At 44.9% G+C, this 24,705-nt stretch overlaps 1 protein-coding gene across 1 annotated transcript in view; it reads right to left on the reverse strand.

The window, feature by feature from the left end:
- Window positions 1-24,705, reverse strand: part of MID2 (midline 2) — a 229,851-nt gene that overhangs the window by 19,693 nt on the left and 185,453 nt on the right. The window contains exons 5-7 of the mRNA XM_032228641.1: window positions 18,297-18,445; window positions 14,505-14,632; window positions 12,210-12,353 (exon numbers count right to left, since the gene is read on the reverse strand). Of these exons, the coding sequence (XP_032084532.1) occupies window positions 12,210-12,353; window positions 14,505-14,632; window positions 18,297-18,445 (421 nt within the window). The remainder of the gene's footprint in view (window positions 1-12,209; window positions 12,354-14,504; window positions 14,633-18,296; window positions 18,446-24,705) is intronic.

Genomic DNA, 24,705 nt, shown 5'->3' on the forward strand with positions numbered 1-24,705 from the left:
GACAGCCACTTCTACAGCTCTGTGGAATGCAGAGAGAAGTTACATCAATCCCTAGAAGGAACAGGAACAAGGAAGGAAACAGAAGGAGGCAAACACATCACAGCAGATCCTTTAAATCTCTCACCAGGCAGCTTGGAGAAACTATGTGTAGAAAGAAAGTAGGGCTGAAAAGAGATTACTGAAGCCAATGGAGTGGATTTTACATAGAAATCTAAGATCAGGAAGGCAAACAGAGCCTACCAAGAGAAGCCACCTACGAACAATTTATTTGGAAGACCCAACTAAGGTCATAAGTTTTACCCAGAAGGAAAGTGTTCAGGAGAGGGTAGAAAATTGAGAGTGGAGGGTTGCTTAAGCTTATCCCAGAAGCAACTGCTGGATATGTATGGATTAAGTGAAGCCATAGTCTGACCGTCAATGGTGAGGCTTTGCATATGAAAAATCTACAGCATCCTGAGATTTCAGAGCCATACAGTATGTATCTCCTCACCCTGACCTCCATGGACAGCCAAAGGTTTTGGGGAGTTCATGCTTCATGTGACCGAAGGAAAAACATGACGGGAGAGTAACTATATATGATAGATTTGAGAGAGAGAGAGAGAGAGAGAGAGAGAGAGAGAGAGAGAGAGAGAGAGAGAGACAGACAGACAGACAGACAGACAGACAGACAGACAGACAGAGACAGAGACAGAGACAGAGACAGAGACAGACAGAGACAGAGACAGAGACAGAGACAGAGACAGAGACAGAGACAGACAGAGAAGAATATTTGTAGCTTAGGTTTGAAATGAGGGATCCTTGGTTTTTGTCTAACAGCCACAAAACCATGAACAACATCTTCAAGATCACTCCCACCAACATTGGCTGGGCAAGCCACTAAAATATAAACTGAAAGCAAACTCACCCCTTACTAGCACAGATGTCATTACCTAGGTTGGGTAATGAAATGTCTGCAAGAAAACAACCAGATTCTGAAAGCACAAGGGACACGGGAGAGAGGGAGGGAGAGAAGAGAGAGAAAGAGAAGAGATGGAGAAAAGAGATGTAAGAGAAAGGGGGAGAGAGAGAAGAGACAGAGATATTGTGAGATGAGAGATGAGAGATGAAAGATAGATAGATGATAGATTGATGATAGATTGATGATAGATAGATAGATAGATAGATAGATAGATAGATAGATAGATAGATGATAGATAGATAGATAGGTGATAGATGATAGATAGATGATAGATAGATGATAGATAGATAGATAGATAGATAGATAGAGATAGATAGATAGATAGATAGATAGATAGATAGATAGATAGATAGATAGATAGATAGATAGATAGAGGTAGGGAGGTATGGAGAGAGATAAAAAACACACACACACACACACAGAGAAACACAAAGGAAGACACAGAGAGAGAGAGAGAGAGAAACACACAGAGAGAAACACAGAGAAAGAGAGAGAAACAGAGAGAGAGAGATAGAGAGAGACAGAGAGAGACAGATAGAGAAGGAGGGAGAGAGAGGGGGGAGCTGCAAATTAAATACAGGAGGATACTTTCTTTTAAAAATCTGCTCTGGCTTTCCCTATAGCAATTTTAGTGCAAGACGCTCAGAGGCCACCAGCTGGCCTTGGGCTTGAAAAAAAAATGTCACACCTCTCCTTTCTGATCTATAGCCGGAAATCAGTCCAGAGATAACAAAGTCAGTAAGAGATAAGATGGGCAAACTAAGTGCAGGAAGTGGATTATCTGGCTTACTTTACAAGCCCTGTTCACTGGATAGCTTTAATACGAGACGCCGGAGATAACATCTCTTACAAATCACCAAAGTCTAATTTTACGCCTCCTTTCGTCACCCTCTAATCCCAAACAGTAAACAGAGGTTAGAGAATGTGATCTTCTAGGGTGTCTAAAGGAAAATAAACATTGTCTGTGCAAGAACAGGAGATGTCTGAACTAATTCCCAATTTACAAATTACAGCCTTTATGTCTGTGTGGCATGAACAGGTGCCTCTAAATACACACACAAATATTTGCCAGCCTGAACCATCTTGGTAGCTCTTCCATTGACACCTCAGCAATCATGTTGATCTGTAGAGTAGAGTAGAGTAGAGTAGAGTAGAGTAGAGTAGAATAGAATAGAATAGAATAGAATAGAATAGAATAGAATAGAATAGAATAGAAAGACCTGCAAATAGAAATAGAATGATTGTGGCAGAAGCAAGTAAAGGTAGTCTCAATAGTAATAGGCACCTTGGGTGCAATCCCAAAACAACTGGAGCTCCATTTGAACACCATCGGCATTGACAAATTCACCACCAGTCAACTGCAAAAGGTGGCTTTACTCAGAGCAGCTTCCATCCTGCGACAATATCTATAATCAAATACCCACATCTGCCTATCCCAGGTTCTTGGAATGCTCTCGATTGGTAGACAAAAAATGCCAAATCCAGTCTGAATATCTGGCTGATATTGTAGCAAACCATAATATCTTTTAGGAAGCTCAGTGATTTATTTTACCCATCTGCCTCCCCTTCACAATAAATGTTCACAATAAACCTGCGACATAAGTTAGGCAGCAAAGTTGCGGTCAAATGTGTCTAAATAAAAACCTTTGATATAAAAAAGTTGGTCCAAAACTAACATTTTAACCAGTATAACACGGTTGCCACACTCCAACCTGGGGCCCTCTTGATATATCAAGTTATAATTCTTCTCAGACAGCCTGGGGATTATTGGAACTATGCTCCAACATGTCTGGATGACACAATATAGGGGGAAAAAACTGTACTGGATTCTATCGGTATTGATATTATTAGAATAAATAATAAACAAAAGAGAAGAGAAGAGATGGAAGGGACCTTGGAGGTCTTCTAGTCCAACCCCCTGCTTAGGCAGGAAACCCTATACCGTTTCAGACAAATGGTTGTCCATTCTTTTCTTAAGAGCCTCCAATGATGGAGCATTCACAACATCTGGAGGCAAGTTGTTCCACTGATTAATTGATCTCACTGTCAGGAAATTTCTCCTAAGTTCTAGGTTGCTTCGCTCCTTGATTAGTTCCGCCCCTCAATTGCCTCTTGTCCTGTCTTCTCCATAAATCTTCTCTGTTCCCTTCTACTTCCATCAACCTTGCTAAGCATTTTCCCCCTAGACTAACATCTGCTTGCATGTCAAATCCAGAATAAGTGTCTCCTTGTTGATCATTGGCTTAAGGGAGCAGCTAGTTGGCCCAGGATTGAGAGACTTTCTTCTTGCAGTGCATGGTACAGTGGCTCACTGCTGCAGCACAACTTTTTGAGACACTTCGTTTTGTTGCATGGGGTGATTTTCTGGGGGGGGGGGGAACCGTATGGTTCAGTTGCCCCGGAAAGCCTTCAAAAAGCAAAGGAGTTCTATAAGAAACCTTAGATCTTGTTTTCTCTTCCTAGCCCTCCCTTTTCTTGTACCTTCCCACTATCTGCCTGGAGGTGTCTAGGACAGTGTTTCTCAACCTTGGCAACTTGAAGATGTCTGGACTTCAACTCCCAGAATTCCCCAGCCAGCGTTCGCTGGCTGGGGAATTCTGGGAGTTGAAGTCCAGACATCTTCAAGTTGCCAAGGTTGAGAAACACTGGTCTAGGACTATTCTCCTCGTACCCTTCCCCGCTCCCAGGTTTCCGCCCCCAGCCATTGACCGCTACCACTTCGCCTCCGCTGTTAGGACCCTAGGTGTTCGTGCCGGCCAATGGGACCCTGCCTCTTTAGTCCCAGAGCCCAAAAGCCCAGAGTGAATAGTATCTCTCCCAAAGGCCCATGAGGAAGGGCCTGGGACTAAAGAGGCAGGGTCCCATTGGCTGGCACAAAAGCTAGGGTTCTAATGGCCAAGGCGAAATGGTAGAGGTTAATGGCTGGGGGCGGAAACCTGGGGGTGAAAAAGGGGCGGTGAAGGGTACTTGGAGAACAGTCCCTTTCCGGCCTGGAGACACAGCCTCTGCAATCTTGCTAGCTGTTTCTTCCAAGATTTCCATCTAGCGAAGCTCAGGTTCGGCTAAAGGGGGCAGAGAAGAAGGAATTGGATTGTTCTGCTCCTTGGGGTGGAAAGAACAGGAGACCAAGGAGGAGAGAGCCGAGAGAGCCGAGGTGGCGCAGTGGTTAGGGTGCAGTACTGCAGGCCACTTCAGCTGACTGTTATCTGCAGTTCAGCGGTTCTAATCTCACCGGCTCAAGGTTGACTCAGCCTTCCATCCTTCCGAGGTGGGTAAAATGAGGACCTGGATTGTTGGGGGCAATATGATGACTTTGTAAACCGCTTAGAGAGGGCTGAAAGCCCTATGAAGCAGTATATAAATCTAACTGCTATTGCTATTGCTAAGGGCATAAAATAGAGAAGATATCTTCAGGCTCTAGGCAGAGCTGTGTTGTATCAGGTTCCCAGGCAAAATAGCGGCAGATATTCCCAGCGTGGGATGACACAGCTGGTAGCCTTGAACTTGGCTTAAGGGTCTCAGAGACACAGCATGGCGTGGCTCTATAAGACGCCCGGCCGCTTTCAAGGATGAAGCTTACATAAGAGTTGATTATCCCCTGTCAAAAGCAAAGATGCAAAATCCTTCTTGTGGCCCAAGGCAGTTCAAACCTATTGCTGCTTCGTCTTGTTCCATGTCAACAGACTTTAAGCTTCATGACCTTGAATGAATGATGGTTGATCCTTCATGTCACCATCATCTTTGCCCCGGAGGCTCTCAGCTTGACTCTCCATCCACTTTGGCTTTTCCCAAAATGGTTGGATCAACAACCTTTAGAATTCTTCTTCTGCAAGGCCAACAATTGGGGAGGATTGATCTGAGCCCCTACATCGGAGGCCAAGAGCCACTTAAGCTTTTGACTGACATGCTGGAGACTAAGCTTAGAAAAGCAGGGAGAGTATGACAAAACCTAACTTTAATTCCTATCTCAATTGAAATCCACTTAGTGACTTTCCCATGAATGTAATAATCTTTCACTCCTGTTGCTTTAACTGTTGCCATCTCCAGGAACGCTAGCTTAGGAATTATAGTGGCTCAGTGGTTAGAATGCGGTACTGCAGGCTACTACTGCTCTCTCCCAGCTGCCAGCAGTTTGATTCTCAGCGGCTTAAGGTTGACGCAGCCTTTCATCCTTCCAAGATCGGTAAAATGAGGACCCAGATTGTTAGGGGCAAAATGCTAACCGCTTAGAGAGCGTTGTAAAGCACTGTGAAGTGGTACATAAGTCTAAGTGCTATTGCTATTGCTAGGGGGAGAGGACCTATCTCAGTGTAACATCTCAACTTATGCACTAAGATCATAACATGAGAGGTTGTCTCCTTTCCTTCCTTGCACTGAACTCATCTATGATATATTCTCCCCTTTTTCCTTAGGTTCAATGGGTTATGCTTTGTCAGAATGCTTCTACCTACCAAACCCCACTTAAATGCATCATAAATGACGAGATTTCTCAAGAAAGTGCCATTTCAGAAATCAGGAAAGGGAGGTCATCTGAATTCTTTACGCTAGCTAGAAAGCTAGCAGGTCAGGGCAAAACTAGGATGCTTTCTCAGTATTGCTTGCCACAAACAGGGTGGGGAAGTGACAGGCACCAAAGATCAGGTATACATGTAAAGGTCCCATTAAACAGAAAAAGCAGAGACATCATCCTGCCAACAAAAGTGCGTATAGTCAAGGCTCTGGTTTTCCCAGTTGCAATGGATGACTGTGAAGGTTGGACCATAAGAAAGGCTGAGCGCCAAAGAATGGAGGCCTTTGAACTCTGGTGCTGGAGAAGACTCTTGCGAGTCCGTTGGACTGCAAGGCGATCCAACTGGTCAGTCCTGGAGGAGATCAACCCTGACTGCTCTTTAGAAGGCCAGATCCTGAAGACGAAACTCAAAGACTCTGGCCACCTAATGAGAAGGAAGAACTCCCTGGAGAAGAGCCTAATGCTGGGAATGATTGAGAGCAAAAGAAGAAGGGGATGACAGAGAAGGAGATGGCTGGATGGAGTCACCGAAGCAGTCGGTGAGAGCTTGAATGGACTGCACAGAATGGTAGAGGACAGGAAGGCCTGGAGGAACGTGGTTGTGATGGGTCAGGCACAACTTGAGAACTAACTGACAACAACAACAAACAGAACTATTGCTAAAATGCTTACATTCAGGAATCTTCTGAACCAAAGGGTCAGCAGCTGCTTGGAGTTTTATTTGTTTGTTTGTAGGATTTATACAACTGCCCACTCACCCTTGGTGACTCTGGGCAACTTACAAACAGTAAAAAAAAACATAAAAAAGGGTCATTCCATGTCAAGTGTCTGATTTCAGAAAAGTGCCCTGCTCGACCATCATGAATTTCAATGAAATTTGGTGTGAACATTGTCATTGAACACATGTCCCCAATGAACATTGGATAAGTGTTACATTTGCTGATGCAATACTTGGGAAGATGTAGTTATTACTGTACAGCCTTCTACAGTCTGACTTCTGTAGTTTTAGCGATTTTGAGATATATTACCTCTGGCAATATTTTGTTGAGAGAAACAAAACTTGAACATCTTGTACAACTTGTTGTGCCCTATTAAACAAAATAATAAAAACAATCTCATGAGCGATCTCCATCTAGATAAGTTGAAGCAAAGTTGACTGAAAATGACTGTGGCTCGAAAAAAAAAGGTTAAAGTTTGGCTTTTTCTATCTCTGGAGGGAAAGGTATGAGAAACGTGAAACTTTATCAATGCTTATTGGGGACGCGTGTGCATGTTCACACCAAATTTCACAGAAATCCAGGACGGTTGATTAGGGCAGTGTTTCTCAACCTTGACAACTTGACGTCCTGTGGACTTCAACTCCCAGAATCCCCCAGCCAGCATAGCTGGCTGGGGAATTCTGGGAGTTGAAGTCCACAGGACGTCAAGTTGCCAAGGTTGAGAAACACTGGATTAGGGAGCCCCCAGACCATTTGACATGGAATGACCCAAAAGAATAAAACCAATAACAGTTAAATAAGGACCAACTGAATTCAGGGGGAGGGAGGGTTAAACTTAGTCCACTTCTGATTATGTAGGGATTCTGGGTTAATCCCTCTTTTAACTCCACCCTCAGATTCTGCACACTCCTTCTTCTACTTCGAGCCATCTTAAGAGTCTCTTCGCTCTCTAACAGGACTCCACAATGCATTCCAACGTAGCCCAAATGAATTACACTGTGATTATCCAACTCGGCTTTTAGCCAGCCTACGTGAAATCACAGAGGCTTTTGTTGCTTGGATAAGAAGGATTCAAAGTCGATACAAGCAGAGGGATAAGAGATGCAGAATGATAGAGTTTGAAGTTGGGGGTTTCACAGCCATGCCTCATTACTTGCAAACAACAACCGTTGCGGGAAGCCAGCTTCCCTACCTCACCCCACCCCACTCTCTCGCTATCACATCTAGTTAAGCAGTAGCTGCCACAACCTGCAGCTTGCCTCTATTACCTTTCTGATGAGTTGCCTTCCAGGTGAGCTATCAGAGGGAAACTAGAGAGCAGCAAGCCACTCAGAAGGTCCCAGAGAAGTGAGCTAAAAGGCTTGCAAATCGATTCCCTTTCCTTCCCTGGACTGTGATTGCATCACACTGTTCCTGACCTTGCTAAAGGTCACCCTGAAAGTTCAGGCTCAGCTGAGGAGTCAATGGGGGGGGATAGAATGGTCAGAGTCTCTAGCTATAAATTGAGCTATAGCTCAGGTGCAGTGGTGTGTTCCTACCGATTAGGACCGGTTCAGCCGAACTGGTGCAGCCACAAGCAAACCGGCAGAAGTAACTGCCAGAACCCACCCCTGCACAGGTGTCAAACTCAATTTCATTGAGGGTGCCAATCAGGGTTGTGTTTGACCTCAGGGGGTCTGGGGAGCAGGACCAGGGTGGGTGTGGCCAGCTCCATGTCATTCATCGAGGCTCCCTTTTCAACCACAATGGCCTCCGGGAGGCGTCTGCCAGTGTGGCCTTCCCGAGCTCCATTTTCACTGGCACAGGCAGTGTGGGCCAGTCCTTGTTTCGAGGGCAACCCCATGGACCAGATCTAAACACCCCATGGGTTGCATCCCCCAAGCCTTGAGTTTGACACTCCTGAGCTATGTGCTAGTCGCTCCTGACTCTAGGGGGGTGGTGCTCATCTCCCTTTCAAAGCCGAAGAGCTAGCGCTGTCCAAAGATGTCTCCGTGGTCATATGGCCGGCATGATTAAACCCCAAAGGCGCATGGAACACTGTTACCTTCCCACTAAAGGTGGCTTCTATTTTTCTACTTGCATTTTTATGTGCTTTCGAACCGCTAGGTTGGCAGAAGCTGGGACAAGTAACGAGAGCTCACTCCGTTACTAGGGATTCGAACCACTGAACTGCCGACCTTTCTGATCGACAAGCTCAGTGTCTTAGCCACTGAGCCACCACATTCCTGAGTGACAGGTTTCAGCTACCAATCGATCTGAAGCATATCCAGTAGCCACGGAGCAAGCAGCTACTTCTGACATCGGCCTCACCATGGGTTCAACTCTGCATCTATGGTCTAGCAAGCTGGGTTTGTTCCTACGCCTCATATAACGTTATAGTAAGTCATAAGATTTTTTTTTTAAAGCCAAGTAGTTATGTAGGACAATAATCCAATAAATCTCTTAGAAAAGCATCCATAAATTTCCCTCAGAGAGCCTTGAAAGAGTTCAGTGGATTATCAGAGAAAGCTTGATGAAGAGATTAGTCACACCACTGTCTGGGAGACCGAGAGAGAATCAACCTTCTCGACCGTGCACTGAGGAGACATGGATAATTCTTGCTTGGACAACTGTGAAGGCCAAGATCCTTGATGGATTCATGCTCTACGTCCCACAAATCACCCAACCACCAATTAACTTTTGATGAGACAGAGACCTCTTCATCTACCTATCTTCTCAGGCTTGGAATTTGGGCAGGTCCAAAGGCCAGCCAGATTTCAGAGACTTGCAACTCAAATAAAGAGTGAAGCATTCAAGCAATGCAGTGGTGGGTTCCTAACCATTTACTACTGGTTCCCTGAGAGAGGGCATTTTGCATCGTGCGCGGGCACCCGCCACGCGTTGCAGAGCATGCACAGTTTAGTGAAAACTGTTCTTTTTTAAAAAAAACATATTTTTATTTCCATTTTCATAACATACAATCACATGTATACTATACATAGCCAGTATCATATAGTATTAAATAATGATTACATCAGTTCCTCTTGTCCTCAACGCCCCAAAAAGATTAACACCCCTTATTAGCTCTTCTACTCTCCATACACCTCTTTCTTCTACCTCTCTCTTACTTCCTATCTTCCCTCCATCTTCCTTTCCTACTCTACTTCCCCTTCCTTTCTCCTTCTCCTCTCTCTACATTCCACTCCTCCTTATCCTCATCCTCCTCATCTTCCCCTCTCCTATCCCTCTCTTCCCACCTTTCTTCTCCCTTCTGCTTCCCACTCTTCCTCTCATTGGTGTATTTCCGCTTCCATACTACTCTACTTCCCCTTTCTTTCTCCTTCTACTCTCTCCCCTTACCACTCCTCCTTATACACCTCATCTTCCCCCTTCACCCATTTAGTGAAAACTGTTCTGCGCATGCACAGAAAGATGCCGGTGATGGGAGAAGAGACCAGAGAACTGATTCGGGAGCGTGGCAGGCCTGGATCGCTGCCGGTTTCAGTGACCCAGGCCACCAAACTACTACCAAACCGGGCTGAACCGGTAGGAACCCACCACTGAAGAGATGCCTCCATCACCCACCATCTAAATCAGAGGTGTCTGACCTTGAGAACTTTAAGGATTTCAACTCCCAGAAGTCCCCAGCCAGCATGAAGCCCACCAATCTTAAAAGTTTCCAAGGTTGGACAACCCTGACTCAGGGATGGGATCCTACCGGTTTAACAACCGGTTCGCGGCGTGCGTGCTTCGCAGTTTAGAGAAGACTGACCTTCCGGATTGCTGCTTGTGAAGGAAAACAGCTGAGGTCCGGCAATCCCACCAGGCTCAAGGTTGACTCAGCCTTCCATCCTTCCGAGGTGGGTAAAATGAGGACCCGGATTGTTGTTGGGGGCAATATGCTGACTCTGTAAACCGCTTAGAGAGGGCTGAAAGCCCTATAAAGCGGTATATAAGTCTAACTATTGCTAACTATTGCACTCTGCTGCGCGACTCAGCTGAGAAGATAAAGGTAGGTAAAGCGCGGGGCAGGCGGGTGAGCCCACTTGCTAGTTCACTCCCAGCTGATTATTGGAGCGACCGGTTCACCCAAACCAGTCCAAACTGGTGGAGTCCCACCCCTGCGGCCTGACCTAAACATTTTTGATGAGCTGATGGAAAACTGGGTGAGAGGCAGTGGTGGGTTCCGGTTCCCACTGCAACCAGTACACTGCAACCAGCCTGGGCGTCCACATGTATGCACGCAGTGCGCATGTGAATACCCACCATCTGCAATGCTCCAGCTGCTCGGTGGAGCATTGCACAGGCGCCATATGACGTGTGTGCAAATGCCCCAGTCAGCTCAAATAGAGGTAAGGAGACTGGGTGGGTGGGCCCTCCGGAGCACTGTACCGGAACACTACCTGGTGCTCCCAGCAGGCACCGGTACGCCCGTACCGGGGCATATCGGTCGTATCCCACCACTGGTGAGAGGTATTCTCAATCTAGTTTGGAGTTGGACAAAAGTAGGTGGAGTAGAACTTCTAAACCAGGGATGTCCAAAAGTTTTGCAAGGAGGGCCAGGTTTGGTGAGGTGAAAATGTGTGGGGCCGACCATTCAGCCTGACATTGTTTGAACCATTAACATTAAATGCAAATGAACTGTCTTATGAAAGACTAAACAAACAACTCTGGTGGGAAGAAGAGGCTGCAGGCTGCTCGAAATTTGAAAATGGGCCAAAATTGGCTCCCGGGCCGCACTTTCGACATGCCTGTTCTAAGCACATCCAATCCAAAGATTTTAATCTGCTTCTCCCAGAAGTGGTGGCACAAATTTGCAGATTTATTCAGCTGAGTAAAGAACAGGGAAAATCCCCCACCCCATAACACAAATACACACTTTCTCCATCCAGCAATTTCCAGCGATGTTGATATATCTTGGTGAATTTGAAATGGGAAAGTACATACATTTATTATTCCTGGCGATTCTTCCTTCAGATAAGCAAATATTTGGGCCCATCTCAATTCCTTCCTCTCCAACTAATTGGTCAGGACACGGAGAAGATGAATCTGAAGTTGCAAGCCATCTCCAGAGCATCCCAGAAAACCGTGGTGGCACAGTGATTAGAATGCAAATATCACAGGCTAACTCTGCTGACTGTCAGCAGTTCGACCGTGACCAGCTCAAGGTTGACTCAGCCTTCCATCCTTCTGAAGTTGGTAAAAGGAGGACCCAGATTGGGGGCAATACATTAAAATATTTACAGACATAATCTGTTTCAACTCCTATCCTCAAAATGGCCCTATAGAGCACTGCACACCAGAACAATTAGACACAAGGACAGGTTTTTTCCCAAGCGCCATCACTCTGCTAAACAAATAATTCCCTCAACACTGTCAAACTATTCACTAAGTCTGCCCTACTATTAATCTTATCATCATTCCTATCCTCCTACTTATGATTGTAACTTTGTTGCTTGTATCCTTACAATTTATACTGATTGTTTCCTAGTATGATTTGATTGCTTATTTGCACTCTATGACTATCATTAAGTGTTGTACCTTGTGATTTGTGACAAATGTATCTTTTCATTATGTACACTGAGAGCATCTGCACCAAAGACAAATTCCTTGTAGGTCCAATCACACTTGGCCAAGAAAGAATTCTATTCTATTCTTCTATTCTATTCTATTCTATTCTATTCTATTCTATTCTAAACTGCTTAAAGACAGCTATAAAGCTCTATGAGGCGATATATATGACTTACTGAGTTTGATCCTAGGCAGAGGCAGATATTTCTCTCTCTAGGCACAATGATAATATATCTGCAGGACAAAACTCTGCATTGGCGACACGAAGGGCATCCGGCCATTAAACACTCTGCTAGCTCCATATCAGTTTGCCCAGACTCCACACCACAAGGGATTATGAGGTCGTTAAAAGAAGATGATTGCTACCGCTATACATTAGTTCAAAATAGCTGCCGCTGCAGCAATGGGCATGGTTGAGTAGAAGCCTACCTCAATCATGGTACCAAGAGCAGCTGAAGAAAGAGTGACTTACTGATAAAGTTGGCCTGGCCGGTGAAGATGGTATACTGGAGCTCATATGAGCCGACGCTGAACTCATCATCAGAGATCCAGTGGACAGTGATGGTGTCGTGGGAGGCGGTGCAAAGTTCTTCACGGACAGCGGGCGGGTTGGGTGCTGTAGAAGCAGACAAGAAGTGAGCAGCTTTCTGTTCTCCCCATGAGAAACCATTCATCCTTGTTCTATAAAAGTAAAAGTTTCCTTACCCAGTTGTGTCCGGCTCTAGGGAGCAGTGCTTATCTCTGATTCTTAGCCAAGGGACCCAACATTATCCAAAGATGCTTCCATGATCATGTGGCCGGCATGACTATATGCCGAGGTGCACAGAGCGCTTCCCACTGAAGTGGTACCTATTTATCTACTCGCATTTGAATGCTTTCAAACTGCTAGGTGGAGCTGGGACAACTAACAGGAGCTCACCCTGTCTTGCAATGCTTAGGTCTCGAACTCGAAGTCGAACTTGGGTTGTTGATTGCTAAGAGAATTGCACCCAATTTTGCAACCTTCTTGCTCCCGTTGTTAAGCAAATCATTGCAGCCATTAAGAGAATCATGCAGTCAGTAAGCAAACCTGTCTTTCTCCATTGATTTGCTTATCGGAAGCTGGCTGGGAAGCTGGCAGATGGCCACCCTGTGAGGTCCTTGTTGAATGGCCCACCGTGATTTACTTAATAACGGCAACCAGAAATGCTGGAATTTCCATTGCTAAATGGTCTGATCGTGGCCCGTTCCCACTTACAAGGGCATTTGCTTAGCGACGGAAATTCCAGTCCCAATTTCCATTAAAGTGAGGACTAGCTATGCATTTACACCCTACAGCTGTCAGCTGTGACCAGGGGGGCATTTGCCCAGGTTCGCCTGGTGCACCAGTTGCGTCCCTACCTGAACCGGGAGGCTCTCACAACAGTCACTCGTGCCCTTGTGACCTCTAGGCTGGAATACTGCAATGTGCTCTACATGGGGCTGCCCTTGAAGAGTATTCGGCGACTTCAGCTGGTCCAGAATGCAGCCGCGCGAGCGATCGTGGGTGCACCTCGTTTCACCCACGTAACACCTATCCTCCGCGAGCTGCACTGGCTGCCTGTTGATCTCCAGGTGTGCTTCAAGGTGCTACTTGTCACCTACAAAGCCCTGCATGGTATTGGATCTGGGTACTTGAGAGACCGCCTACTGCCAATTACCTCCACTAGGCCAATAAGATCCCATAGATTAGGCCTCTTCCGAATTCCATCAGCCGGCCAATGTCGGCTGGCAACTACCTGGAGGAGAGCCTTCTCGGTGGCTGCTCCGACCCTCTGGAACGAACTCCCCGTGGAGATTCGTACCCTCACCACCCTCCAGGCCTTCCGCGTAGCCCTTAAGTCCTGGCTGTCCCTACAGGCCTGGGGCTAAAGATTTCAACCCCACTCGAATAGTATGACTGCTGTGCTCTTTTAATGATGTATTGTTTTCGTGTTTGTAACTTGTTTGTCCTCCCTCCCCCTGAATTGTGAGCCGCCCTGAGTACCCTCAGGGAAAAGGGCGGAATACAAATAAAGTATCTATCTATCTATCTATCTATCTATCTATTTATCTATCTATCTATCTATCTATCTATCTATCTATCTATCTATCTATCTATCTATTAATCTAATCTAATCTATCTATCTATCTATCTATCTATCTATCTATCTATCTATCTAATCTATCTATCTATCTATCTATCTATCTATCTATCTTATCTATCTATCTATCTATCATCTATCTATCTATCTATCTATCTATCTATCTATCTATCTATCATCTTATCTATCTATCATCTATCTATCTATCTATCTATCTATCTATTAATCTAATCTATCTATCTATCTATCTATCTATCTATCTATCTATCTATCTAATCTATCTAATCTATCTATCTATCTATCTATCTATCTATCTATCTATCTATCTATCTATCTATCTATCTATCTATCTATCTAATCTATCTACTGGTGTGGATGGTGCAGCCAAGCAACACTATCTGGTGTCCTACGTGGCAATTCTTGTTCTCTTTTTTGCCAGAAATAAATCCCACTTTTATGTACCAAGCAGGTTTTACTCTTGAGGTTACAAGACACAAATGGAACAGAAGTAAATTGCATCCCCTCTACTTATCCACAAAAGTCCAGAGGACTGGAGGGGAAAAAAAAGAAAAAAGAAAACGAAAAATGGAAAAGAAAAAAAACCCACAGCAAAGTGGGGAAAGGAACCCACCGAAGGCCTTTAAGACTGCAAAATTGGCACAAACCTGTTAGATAATCCAGGCCCTCCAGCAATTTCTTCTCTCTGGAAAAATCTAAAGCAAAGTTTTCAAAGGCATCGTTAAAATTGATATCGGGTATCAAAACTTGAGAGGATGCAGTTGCCATGGCAACCCTAAAAGAGAGAGAGAGAGAAAAAAGAGCATCGCTAACCATTAGGTAAGGCTTGTCATTTCCCAGGCGGCGCTTTGATTTTTGATGAAAGGGCTGGAAACAGCCTTGCCATGTTGTAAGACTCTTGTAGCAAAGGGGAGGGGGCGGTGTGGGGGGGCAGCGGGGAGGGGGAGGAAGGGGAGAGAGAAAGAGAGAGGGGAGGGGAGACCAGCCAGATTGAGGTGATGGAGACATCCCAAAATGTGGATAAAAGTGTGGAAGCTAGATGAGGGCACTCAGAGCCCCCTTATCCAGTTCGTTATTTCATTCGTTTATTTATTATTTACTTATGACTGTTATTTCCATGCAGCTCAGCTCCAAAATGGCTCCAAGAAATATACGGCAGGAGTGGAAGTTAAAAAAAACATCAAAACAGCGACAATATTCCTAATCAGCAAAGACAGATCATTCATCTCAGCAAGAGCTACTTGCCTGAAAGGAGGGTGGGAATACATTAACCATGTACCACTGAATTAATTATTAAGTTAGGTATCAGTCTATAAAGACCACGATAGTGTCCCTGGCCTCTAATGTCTGATCTTTATGTAACGCCGTTGCATGACGGCTACGTGTTGCTCAATGCTGGGTTGTATTGAGAATGAACAATGTTTGGGACAGTGGTGGGTTTCAAAAATTTTTAGAACCTCTTCTGTAGGTGTGGCTGCTTTGTGGGAGTGGCTTGCTGGCCATATGACTGGGTGGGAGTGGCTTGCTGGCCATGTGACTGGGTGGGAGTGGCTTGCCAGTCATGTGACTGGGTGGGAGTGGCTTGCCAGCCATGTGACTGAGTGGGAGTGGCTAACTTGTAAAATGTGGTGAAATTCACTTAACAACACTCTTGCTTAGCAACCAAAATGTTGGCTCAGAAACTCTGGCATTTGAAGCGCGCAAGTCTTAAAGCTGTCAAGTTACAAGACCCTTGCACCCCTAACCCTTTAGGCAAAAAAACCCCAGGGGTGTTCAAACTTGACAGCTTTAAGACTTGTGGACTTCAACTCCCAGAATTCCTCCTCCAGTCATGTTGGCTCAGGAACTCTGGCATTGAAACATGCAAGTCTTAAAGCTGTCAAGTTACAAGGCCCTTGCACCCCTAACCCTTTAGGAAAAAAAACCCCAGGGGTGTTCAAACTTGACAGCTTTAAGACTTGTGGACTTCAACTCCCAGAATTCCTCCTCCAGTCATGTTGGCTCAGGAACTCTGGCATTGAAACATGCAAGTCTTAAAGCTGTCAAGTTACAAGGCCCTTGCACCCCTAACCCTTTAGGAAAAAAAAACCCAGGGGTGTTCAAACTTGACAGCTTTAAGACTTGTGGACTTCAACTCCCAGAATTCCTCCTCTCGCTCTTCATCTTGATGATGTACAGACGGGTGGGGGGAGGGAGCTGGAACTGGCTCTAAACGACACTGTAGATTTGTAGAACCTCCCATCACACGGGGTTTAATGTCCAGGATTTGTCCTTTCTCTAGAACAGGGATGGCTAACCTTTTTGTCGAGGTGTGCCAAAGGGGGGGGCAGTGGGGGGGATCGCACGCACATGCCTACACCCATAATGCAATGCCCTCCCCCCACACACATGCGCGCAGGCCCCTCTGAAACCTCCGGACTTCCGGCAGGTGAGTTGGGCTGTTTTTTGCTCTCCGCAGGCTTCAGGAAAGCCTCTTGAAGCCTCCAGAGGGAGAAAAATGGCCCAACGGGCAACCCAGAAGTTTGTTCCTGAACTTCCGGTGGGTCCCGTTGGCCTTTTTTTCGCCCTATCTAGGCTTCAGGAAAGCATCCTGAAGCCTGCAGAGGGCAAAAAATGGCCTAACATGCAAACAGGAATTTTGGGAACGGACTTCCGGGTTGCCCGTTGGGCAGTTTTTCTCCCTCCGGAGCTTTGGGAGGCTTCCCTGAAGCCTCCAGAAGGCGAAAAATGCCCAAAGATTAAGGCCGAAAATCAGCTGGCCAATGCATGCATGTGCGCTGGAGCCAGAGGTGGGTTCCTACCAGTTCGCACCTATTCGGTAGAACCGGTTCGTCAAATCTACTGAACCGGTTAGAAGAAGTTCCACCAGTGGATCCGGAAAGCAGGCCACACCTACAGAAGAGGTTTCAAAAAATTTTGAAACCCACCACTGGTCCTTGGATATGATTATTCTACACTATCATGCTCATATTTATAAAACTCAGGGCCTCTGTGAAAGGTAAGGATGACTCCTGCGTTTGTGGTGCAATCAGAACATTGCGTGTGTTGAAGTTGTTTTAACGCAAACCAAAGATGCCTTTTAAAAATCAAGTTTACATCACATTCTTATGCATGCCAGGGCTGTGTGTGAGGTAATTTAATGTGGTTCTGACAAGTGTCGTCGGCATCTTCATATCCGGTGACATGGGCAGCAAGCCACTCCCATCCGGTCACATGGGCGGCAAGCCACTCCCACAAAGGAGGCCACACCCACAGAGTAGGTTCGAACAGGGCAATGCCTCACATGCCCTCAGAAATGGCTACGCATGCCACCTGGTCTAGAATCTACAAGATGCACTGAATTTTATTTTTGTGGACATCCAGGAAAAAAAAACCACATCTCCGTGTTGTTTGAAATAGAATCCAAAGCTTTGCACGGACTTCTGAACAGGATGAGCAGCCTGCTGATTTCTCTTGTAGATGGAAAAACCTCTTTCAAGCTTCTAAGCTGTTCTTGGAGGCAAGTAAGTTCCATGAGATTAAGCGCTTTCGCCTTTCAGCAGACCATTCCCTGAGCCTTGCGAAACATGACGACAAATCAGCTTCCTTGGACGGTCTTGGTTGCGATGCTACTCAAGGGATATTCAGGACCTTATCCCAAAGGTGCTTTTTTCAAGAGGCAACTGGGCTTTCTGGGGTTTGTTTTTTCTTTGAAGACGTTTTTCTTCTCATCCAAGAAGCTTCTTCAGCTCTGACTGGATGGTGGGGGAATGGAAGGATTTATACTCCTTGCAGACAGCTGGTCGTTTGCATCCTTTTAGGGGGTCATTGAGGCCCCCTGGAGGTTTGTCTGTGTCTTTGCAAATGGGTGTGGAGCCTTCTTGGAACTGTCAAAAGGACTGTGTTGTAGACTGGAGATAGAAGAGAGCTGTTCAATTTTGACATAAATGGCTTCTTTGACCCCTTTTCCAAACCGGTGGTCCTCTCTGCCCTCTCTCAACAGAGTGGGGGAGATACAACATAATGTATCTCCAATCTATAACACACTCCTTTCAGCAGTTCCAAGAAGGCTCCACACCCATTTGCACCACTGGGGTGACCCTGACGACCCAGGGAAACCTCCAAGTGGCCTCAACGACTTCCTAAAAGGATGCAAATGACCAGCTGTCTGCAAGGAATATAAATCCTTCCCTTCCCCACCATCCAGTCAGAGCTGAAGAAGCTTCTTGGATGAGAAGCGAAACGTCTTCCAAAGAAAAAAAGAGAAAGTCCAGTTGCCTCTTGAAAAAAGCACCTTTGGGACAACCTGGATGACCGAGAGCGTCTACCAAACACATTCAGGAACTTACAAAACTTGGAATGGGGGGGTCTCTTGGGAAGACAGGAGCTGGGGAGGGGTCCCTCAGAACTCTTGCCAAAACAACATCTGTCCCACCCACCCTTTGTCTTTGGAGTGGTACCTTTCTGCCACATTCTTCGCTGTTTGCAGGAACCGGGCGTGGTCGCTTTCTTTCAAGATGTGTTCCGCTTGGTTGATGAGGACTGTGGACCGCTCGAGGCACTGCCGGCAGTTGGCTACCTGCTGGGCTAACTTCCTCAGCTTCATCACCTTTGGGGAAGGAAAACAGAGGATGCTACAGCAACAACCGGAATCTCATTAGCATGCATCAGGTTTGGAGGAAACAGCGAGGTGTACGAGGCATCCCTTTAAAATTAAGGGACAGGGGAGCGAAGGGAGAAGATGAATGACCAGCAGACGAAAGAAAGCTGATGGGAAGCCAGATCCTGCAGGGTGATCTCGCGGCCAGCTCAATGCTGGGAATGGAAGTGTTGTAGCAACTACAGGCAGGGAGGGACCTTCTCAACAGGGGACCAGACTTTCCGACTGCAGGATAATATTGTGCTTAGAAGCCGGCGGAATCATTAGCAGCATCCATAATGAATTCATGGAAACATTTCCACTCTCTGCCCTGTTTAGCTAGCCCCAGAAAGAGACATTCTCCCATTTTGTTTTTGTTTTTTTAAAAACTACTACCGTTCTCTCAATTCCAAATTTTGTTTTGGTGGGGCAAAGGGGATTTTAAAGAAAGACTTGTGGATGATGGCATATGGTTTTCTTGCACTAATTTGATGGTCAAGCAACTCGGGAGCATTGAACACTCAAGTAAGTAGACAGCCACATGTGAAATAGTATAGGGTTTTTCCTGCTTGAGCTGGACTAGAAGACCTCCAAGATCCCTTCCAGCTCTGCTTTATTCTATTCTATTCTATTCCATTCCATTCTATTCTATTCTACTCTACTATTTCTATTCTATTCTATTCTACTCTACTCTACTCTACTCTATTCTTTCTATTCTATTCTACTCTACTCTTTCTATTCTATTCTATTACTCTACTCTATTCTTTCTATTCTATTCTATTCTATTCTACTATTTCTATTCTATTCTATTCTATTCTACTCTACTCTACTCTACTCTTTCTATTCTATTCTATTCTATTCTATTCTATTCTATTCTACTCTACTCTACTCTATTCTTTCTATTCTATTCTATTACTCTACTCTACTCTACTCTACTCTACTCTACTCTACTCTACTCTACTCTATTCTATTCTTTCTATTCTATTCTACTCTACTCTACTCTTTCTATTCTATTCTACTCTACTCTATTCTTTCTATTCTATTCTATTCTATTCTATTCTATTCTATTCTACTCTACTGTTTCTATTCTATTCTATTCTACTCTACTCTACTCTACTCTATTCTTTCTATTCTATTCTACTCTACTCTTTCTATTCTATTCTATTACTCTACTCTATTCTTTCTATTCTATTCTACTCTACTCTATTCTTTCTATTCTATTCTATTCCATTCCATTCTATTCTATTCTACTCTACTGTTTCTATTCTATTCTATTCTACTCTACTCTACTCTACTCTATTCTTTCTATTCTATTCTACTCTACTCTTTCTATTCTATTCTATTACTCTACTCTATTCTTTCTATTCTATTCTATTCTATTCTACTATTTCTATTCTATTCTATTCTATTCTACTCTACTCTACTCTACTCTTTCTATTCTATTCTATTCTATTCTATTCTACTCTACTCTACTCTACTCTATTCTTTCTATTCTATTCTATTACTCTACTCTACTCTACTCTACTCTACTCTACTCTACTCTATTCTATTCTTTCTATTCTATTCTACTCTACTCTACTCTTTCTATTCTATTCTACTCTACTCTATTCTTTCTATTCTATTCTATTCTATTCTATTCTATTCTATTCTATTCTATTACTCTACTCTACTCTACTCTACTCTACTCTATTCTTTCTATTCTATTCTACTCTACTCTACTCTACTCTTTCTATTCGACTTTATTCTACCCAAGGAGGAAGCAACTTAGAACTTAAAAGGAGAACTTTCTTAATGGTGAGAGCAATCAACCAATGGGATAGCTTTCCTTTTTAAAAAAAAAAAAGTTTATTTATATGCCGCCCTTTTCCCTGGGGGGACTCAGGGCGGCTCACAACCCAAAGGGGAAGGGGAGACAAACTTTTGACATATAAGACAATACATAATTAAAAACACAACATTCATACCATTCGGGCGGGTTACAGTCTTAGCCCCAGGCCTGACGGGATAGCCAGATTCTGAGGGCTGTGCGGAAGGTCTGGAGGGTGGTGAGGGTACGAATCTCCATGGGGAGATCGTTCCATAGGGTCGGAGCTGCCACCGAGAAGGCTCTCCTCCACGTAGTTGCCAGTCGGCATTGACCGGCAGATGGAACTCGGAGGAGGCCTAATCGATGGGATCTAATAGGTCGCGTGGAGGTAATTGGCAGTAGGCGGTCTCTCAAGTACCCAGATCCACTACCATGTAGGGCTTTATGGGTGACAAGTAGCACCTTGAAGCGCACCCGGAGATCGACAGGTAGCCAGTGCAGCTCGCAGAGGATAGGTGTTATGTGGGTGAAGCGAGGTGCACCCACAATCGCTCGCGGGGCCACATTTTCCCACATCCTTGAGAAGTGGGTGCTCCATTTCTTTCAAAAAGAGACTGGACAACCATTTGTCTGGAATGATATAGAGCAGGGGGTTGGACTAGATGACCTCCATTATTCTATGTTCCATGGCTCCCCCCGAGTCATTGGAGCCCAAAGGAACAGTGTACGCGCATTCCACATTACATTATACAAATACTACATGATGACATTGCTTTATTCCCATCTCTGGTGCAATGGGAACGAAACAGTTTGTGTGTGGAAGGCTGTTGCTTTATCACAGCTGCCCCTTCCAGAGAGAGACATGCGTACTGTGTACATAGCTCAACCCGATGCCTTCCCAAAGATTATTGGATTATTTCTATGCTTTGCAGGGAACCGGATAACATGACAGCAGCTCTCCAAACACTTCCTTGTCAGCTTTCTAAATCAGAGTTGAAGTACCTGCCAAGAGCAGGCTGTCAGTCTGAGCCCCTCTCTGACAAGTGATGGGAAAGTGGAAGAGACCCACGCCCACGGCTGAAAATGCGCCAGCATCTCTCTCTCTGTGGCTGCCTGTCACTTCCCTCAAAGAAGGCGCGATTAACCCTTGCCCCAATGGCAGCCTCAACTCCATTCCTACTCCCCTGGGAACCTTTACCTTTGCTCTGCTCAAACGTTTGTGTCTCTGTGTGTATGTGTTTGTGTGTATGCGTGTGTTGCTTGGTTTTGTTTTTTTATACTCTTGCATTCAGAAACAGCTGCAAGCAAACATTGGCTTACAAAGCAAGGAGGCGTTGGTGCTCTCTGAGTTCGATTGTTTTCTTGCAGGCGTTTCCTGACCCATCCAGGTAACATCATCAGTTCTAGAATAAAGTAGGGTGTGTGGAGAGGAGGAGGAGGATTATAATTGCGGGGTCTTGGGTGCTCTTTGAACTTGATAGTTTTCTTGCAGACATTTCATTACCCAACTAGGTAACATCATCAGTTCTAGAAGGGAGTGGGTTTTGCAGAAAGGAGGAAGAAGAGGAGGAGGAGGAGGAGGAGGAGGTGGAGGAGGGGGAAAAGGAGGAGGATTGTGGGGTTCTTGATGCTCTTTGAACTTGAGTGTTTTCTTGCAGACATTTCATTACCCGACTAGGTAACATCATCAGTTCTAGAAGGGAGTGGAGTTTGCAGAAAGGAGGAAGAAGAAGAGGAGGAGGAGGAGGAGGTGGAGGAAGAGGAGAAAAAGGAGGAGGATTGTGGGGTCCTTGATGCTCTTTGAACTTGAGTGTTTTCTTGCAGACATTTCATTACCTGACTAGGTAACATCATCAGTTCTAGAAGGGAGTGGGGTTTGCAGAAAGGAGGAAGAAGAGGAGGAGGTGGAGGAGGAGGAAGAGGAGGAAAAGGAGGAGGATTGTGGGGTCCTTGATACTCTTTGAGCTTGGTTGTTTTCTTGCACACATTTCATTACCCAACTAGGTAACATCATCAAGGCTAGCATGTGTTTTCTAAAATGTTTGATGCCCATTTGTTATACCAATAAAGGAGAATATTTGTAGCTCTGGGTTGAAATGAGGGATCCTTGGTGCTCTCTGAGCTCAATGGTTTTCTTGCAGATGTTTCATGACCCAAAGTAGGTAACATCATCACTGCTAGCATGAATGAAACATCTGCAAGAAAACCACCAAGCTCAGAGAATTACCAAAGACTTCTCATTTCAACGAGAGCTACAAATATTCTCCTTTGTTGGCAAAAAAAATCACAACTAGCCCTTCCACTCCACACAATCTCAAACCTAGGGGTTAGATTCCCACACTAAGGTTCCCCTCACATATATGTGCTAGTCATTCCCGACTCTAGGGGGCGGTGCTCATTTCCGTTTCAAAGCCAAAGAGCCAGTGCTGTCCGAAGACATCTCCGGGGTCATGTGGCTGGCATGATTAAACGGCAAAGGCGCACGGAACGCTGTTACCTTCCCACCAAAGGTGGTTCCTCTTTTTCTACTTGCATTTTTACATGCTTTCGAACCGCTAGGTTGGCAGAAGCTGGGACAAGTAAAGGAAGCTCACTCCGTTACACGGCGCTAGGGATTTGAACTGCTGAACTGCCGACCTTTCTGATCGACCCAGCTCAGCGTCTTAGCCCCTGAGGCACCGTGAACTGAGATTCCCACACTACAGCAGACTAAACTAAGGTTGAGTAAAGGGTTCATTCAGTGCATGGTGGAAACCTAACCACTTTCTTGGCATGTGGTGTGAACCAGCCATCACAATGCAGTTATTTTCTTTGGGTATTGATCGTTCTCTACCCACAAGCACGGCGTTTTCTTAACCTGGATTTAAGAAGAAGAGTCTTGAGTGACCTGAGCCACTGTCACTTTCTTTCTGTTTCCCCCACTTCTTTGGAATGGAATCTTTCCAAGTTTGTAGCTCCTTTGCATCAAGCCCTTGTATCTTGTGTTGTACCCATGAGAGTCTTCCCAGATGTTCACAATCCTTTCCAACCCCTCCTCCTCTACTGTCTCCAATGAAGGGAGGGGGAAGTCAAAGAGAAGCTGCTGAATGGAGAACAAAAACAAAAACAAACCTGCTTGCTTGCTTGGAGGATTTATTTTAGAATTCTGAACAAGCAAGCAAGCTAACCTTTGGGCCTTGGGGAGGTGAGAGTAGCCATCTGGGTATAAGAAGCGTGTCTGACCTGACCATGACGTCCTCTGGAGGGGTGAGGTGATTGGATCCAAGGTGACTGACTGCATCCTCGAGGGAGCTATGCAGGGGGCCAAATTGTTCCCAAGAAATTTATTCATTTATTTTTATTGGTTAAATGTACTTGCCACTTATCTGGCTGTGGGGCTACTCTAGGCAGCTTACAATAAAGGAAGGAGGAGGGAGGAGGGGGGGGAAGAAAAAGAAGAAGAAGAAGAAAAAGAAGAAGAAGAAGAAGAAGAAGAAGAAGAAGAAGAAGAAGAAGAAGAAGAGGAGGAGGAGGAGGAGGGGGAAGAGGAAGAGGAAGAGGAGGAGGAAGAAGAAGAAGAAGAAGAAGAAGAAGAAGAAGAAGAAGAAGAAGAAGAAGAAAATGGTAATAAAATAAATAAATACCACTATATGGATGAGTAGAGAGCAGAGAATGGGGGTGGTAAGGTATCCATTTATCTACCTACCTACCTACCTACCTACCTACCTATCTATCTACCTATCTACCTACCTACCTATCTACCTATCTACCTATTTACTTATCTACCTACCTACCTACCTACCTACCTACCTATCTACCTACCTACATACCTACATACATACATACCTACCTACATACATACATACATAACCTATCTATCTATCTACCTACCTACATACCTACATACATACATACCTACCTACATACATACATACATACATAACCTATCTATCTATCTACCTACCTACATACCTACCTACATACCTACCTATCTATCTATCTACCTATCTACCTACTTATCTACCTACCTACCTACCTACATACATACCTAGCTACCTACATACCTACCTACATACCTACATACCTACCTACCTACCTACCTACATACCTACCTACATACCTACATACCTACCTATCTATCTATCTACCTATCTACCTACTTATCTACCTACCTACCTACATACATACATACCTAGCTACCTACCTACCTACCTACCTACATACATACCTACATACCTACATACCTACCTATCTATCTATATACCTATCTACCTACTTATCTACCTACCTACCTACCTACCTACCTACATACCTACCTACCTACCTACATACATACATACATACATACATACCTAGCTACCTAGCTACCTATGTACCTACCTACCTATCTACATATCTACCGATATATCTATCTATCTAGGACAGTGAGGTAAAGTCTTCCATT

The sequence above is a fragment of the Thamnophis elegans genome, chromosome 12 (genome assembly GCF_009769535.1).
Source record: "Thamnophis elegans isolate rThaEle1 chromosome 12, rThaEle1.pri, whole genome shotgun sequence".
NCBI lineage: Eukaryota > Metazoa > Chordata > Lepidosauria > Squamata > Colubridae > Thamnophis > Thamnophis elegans.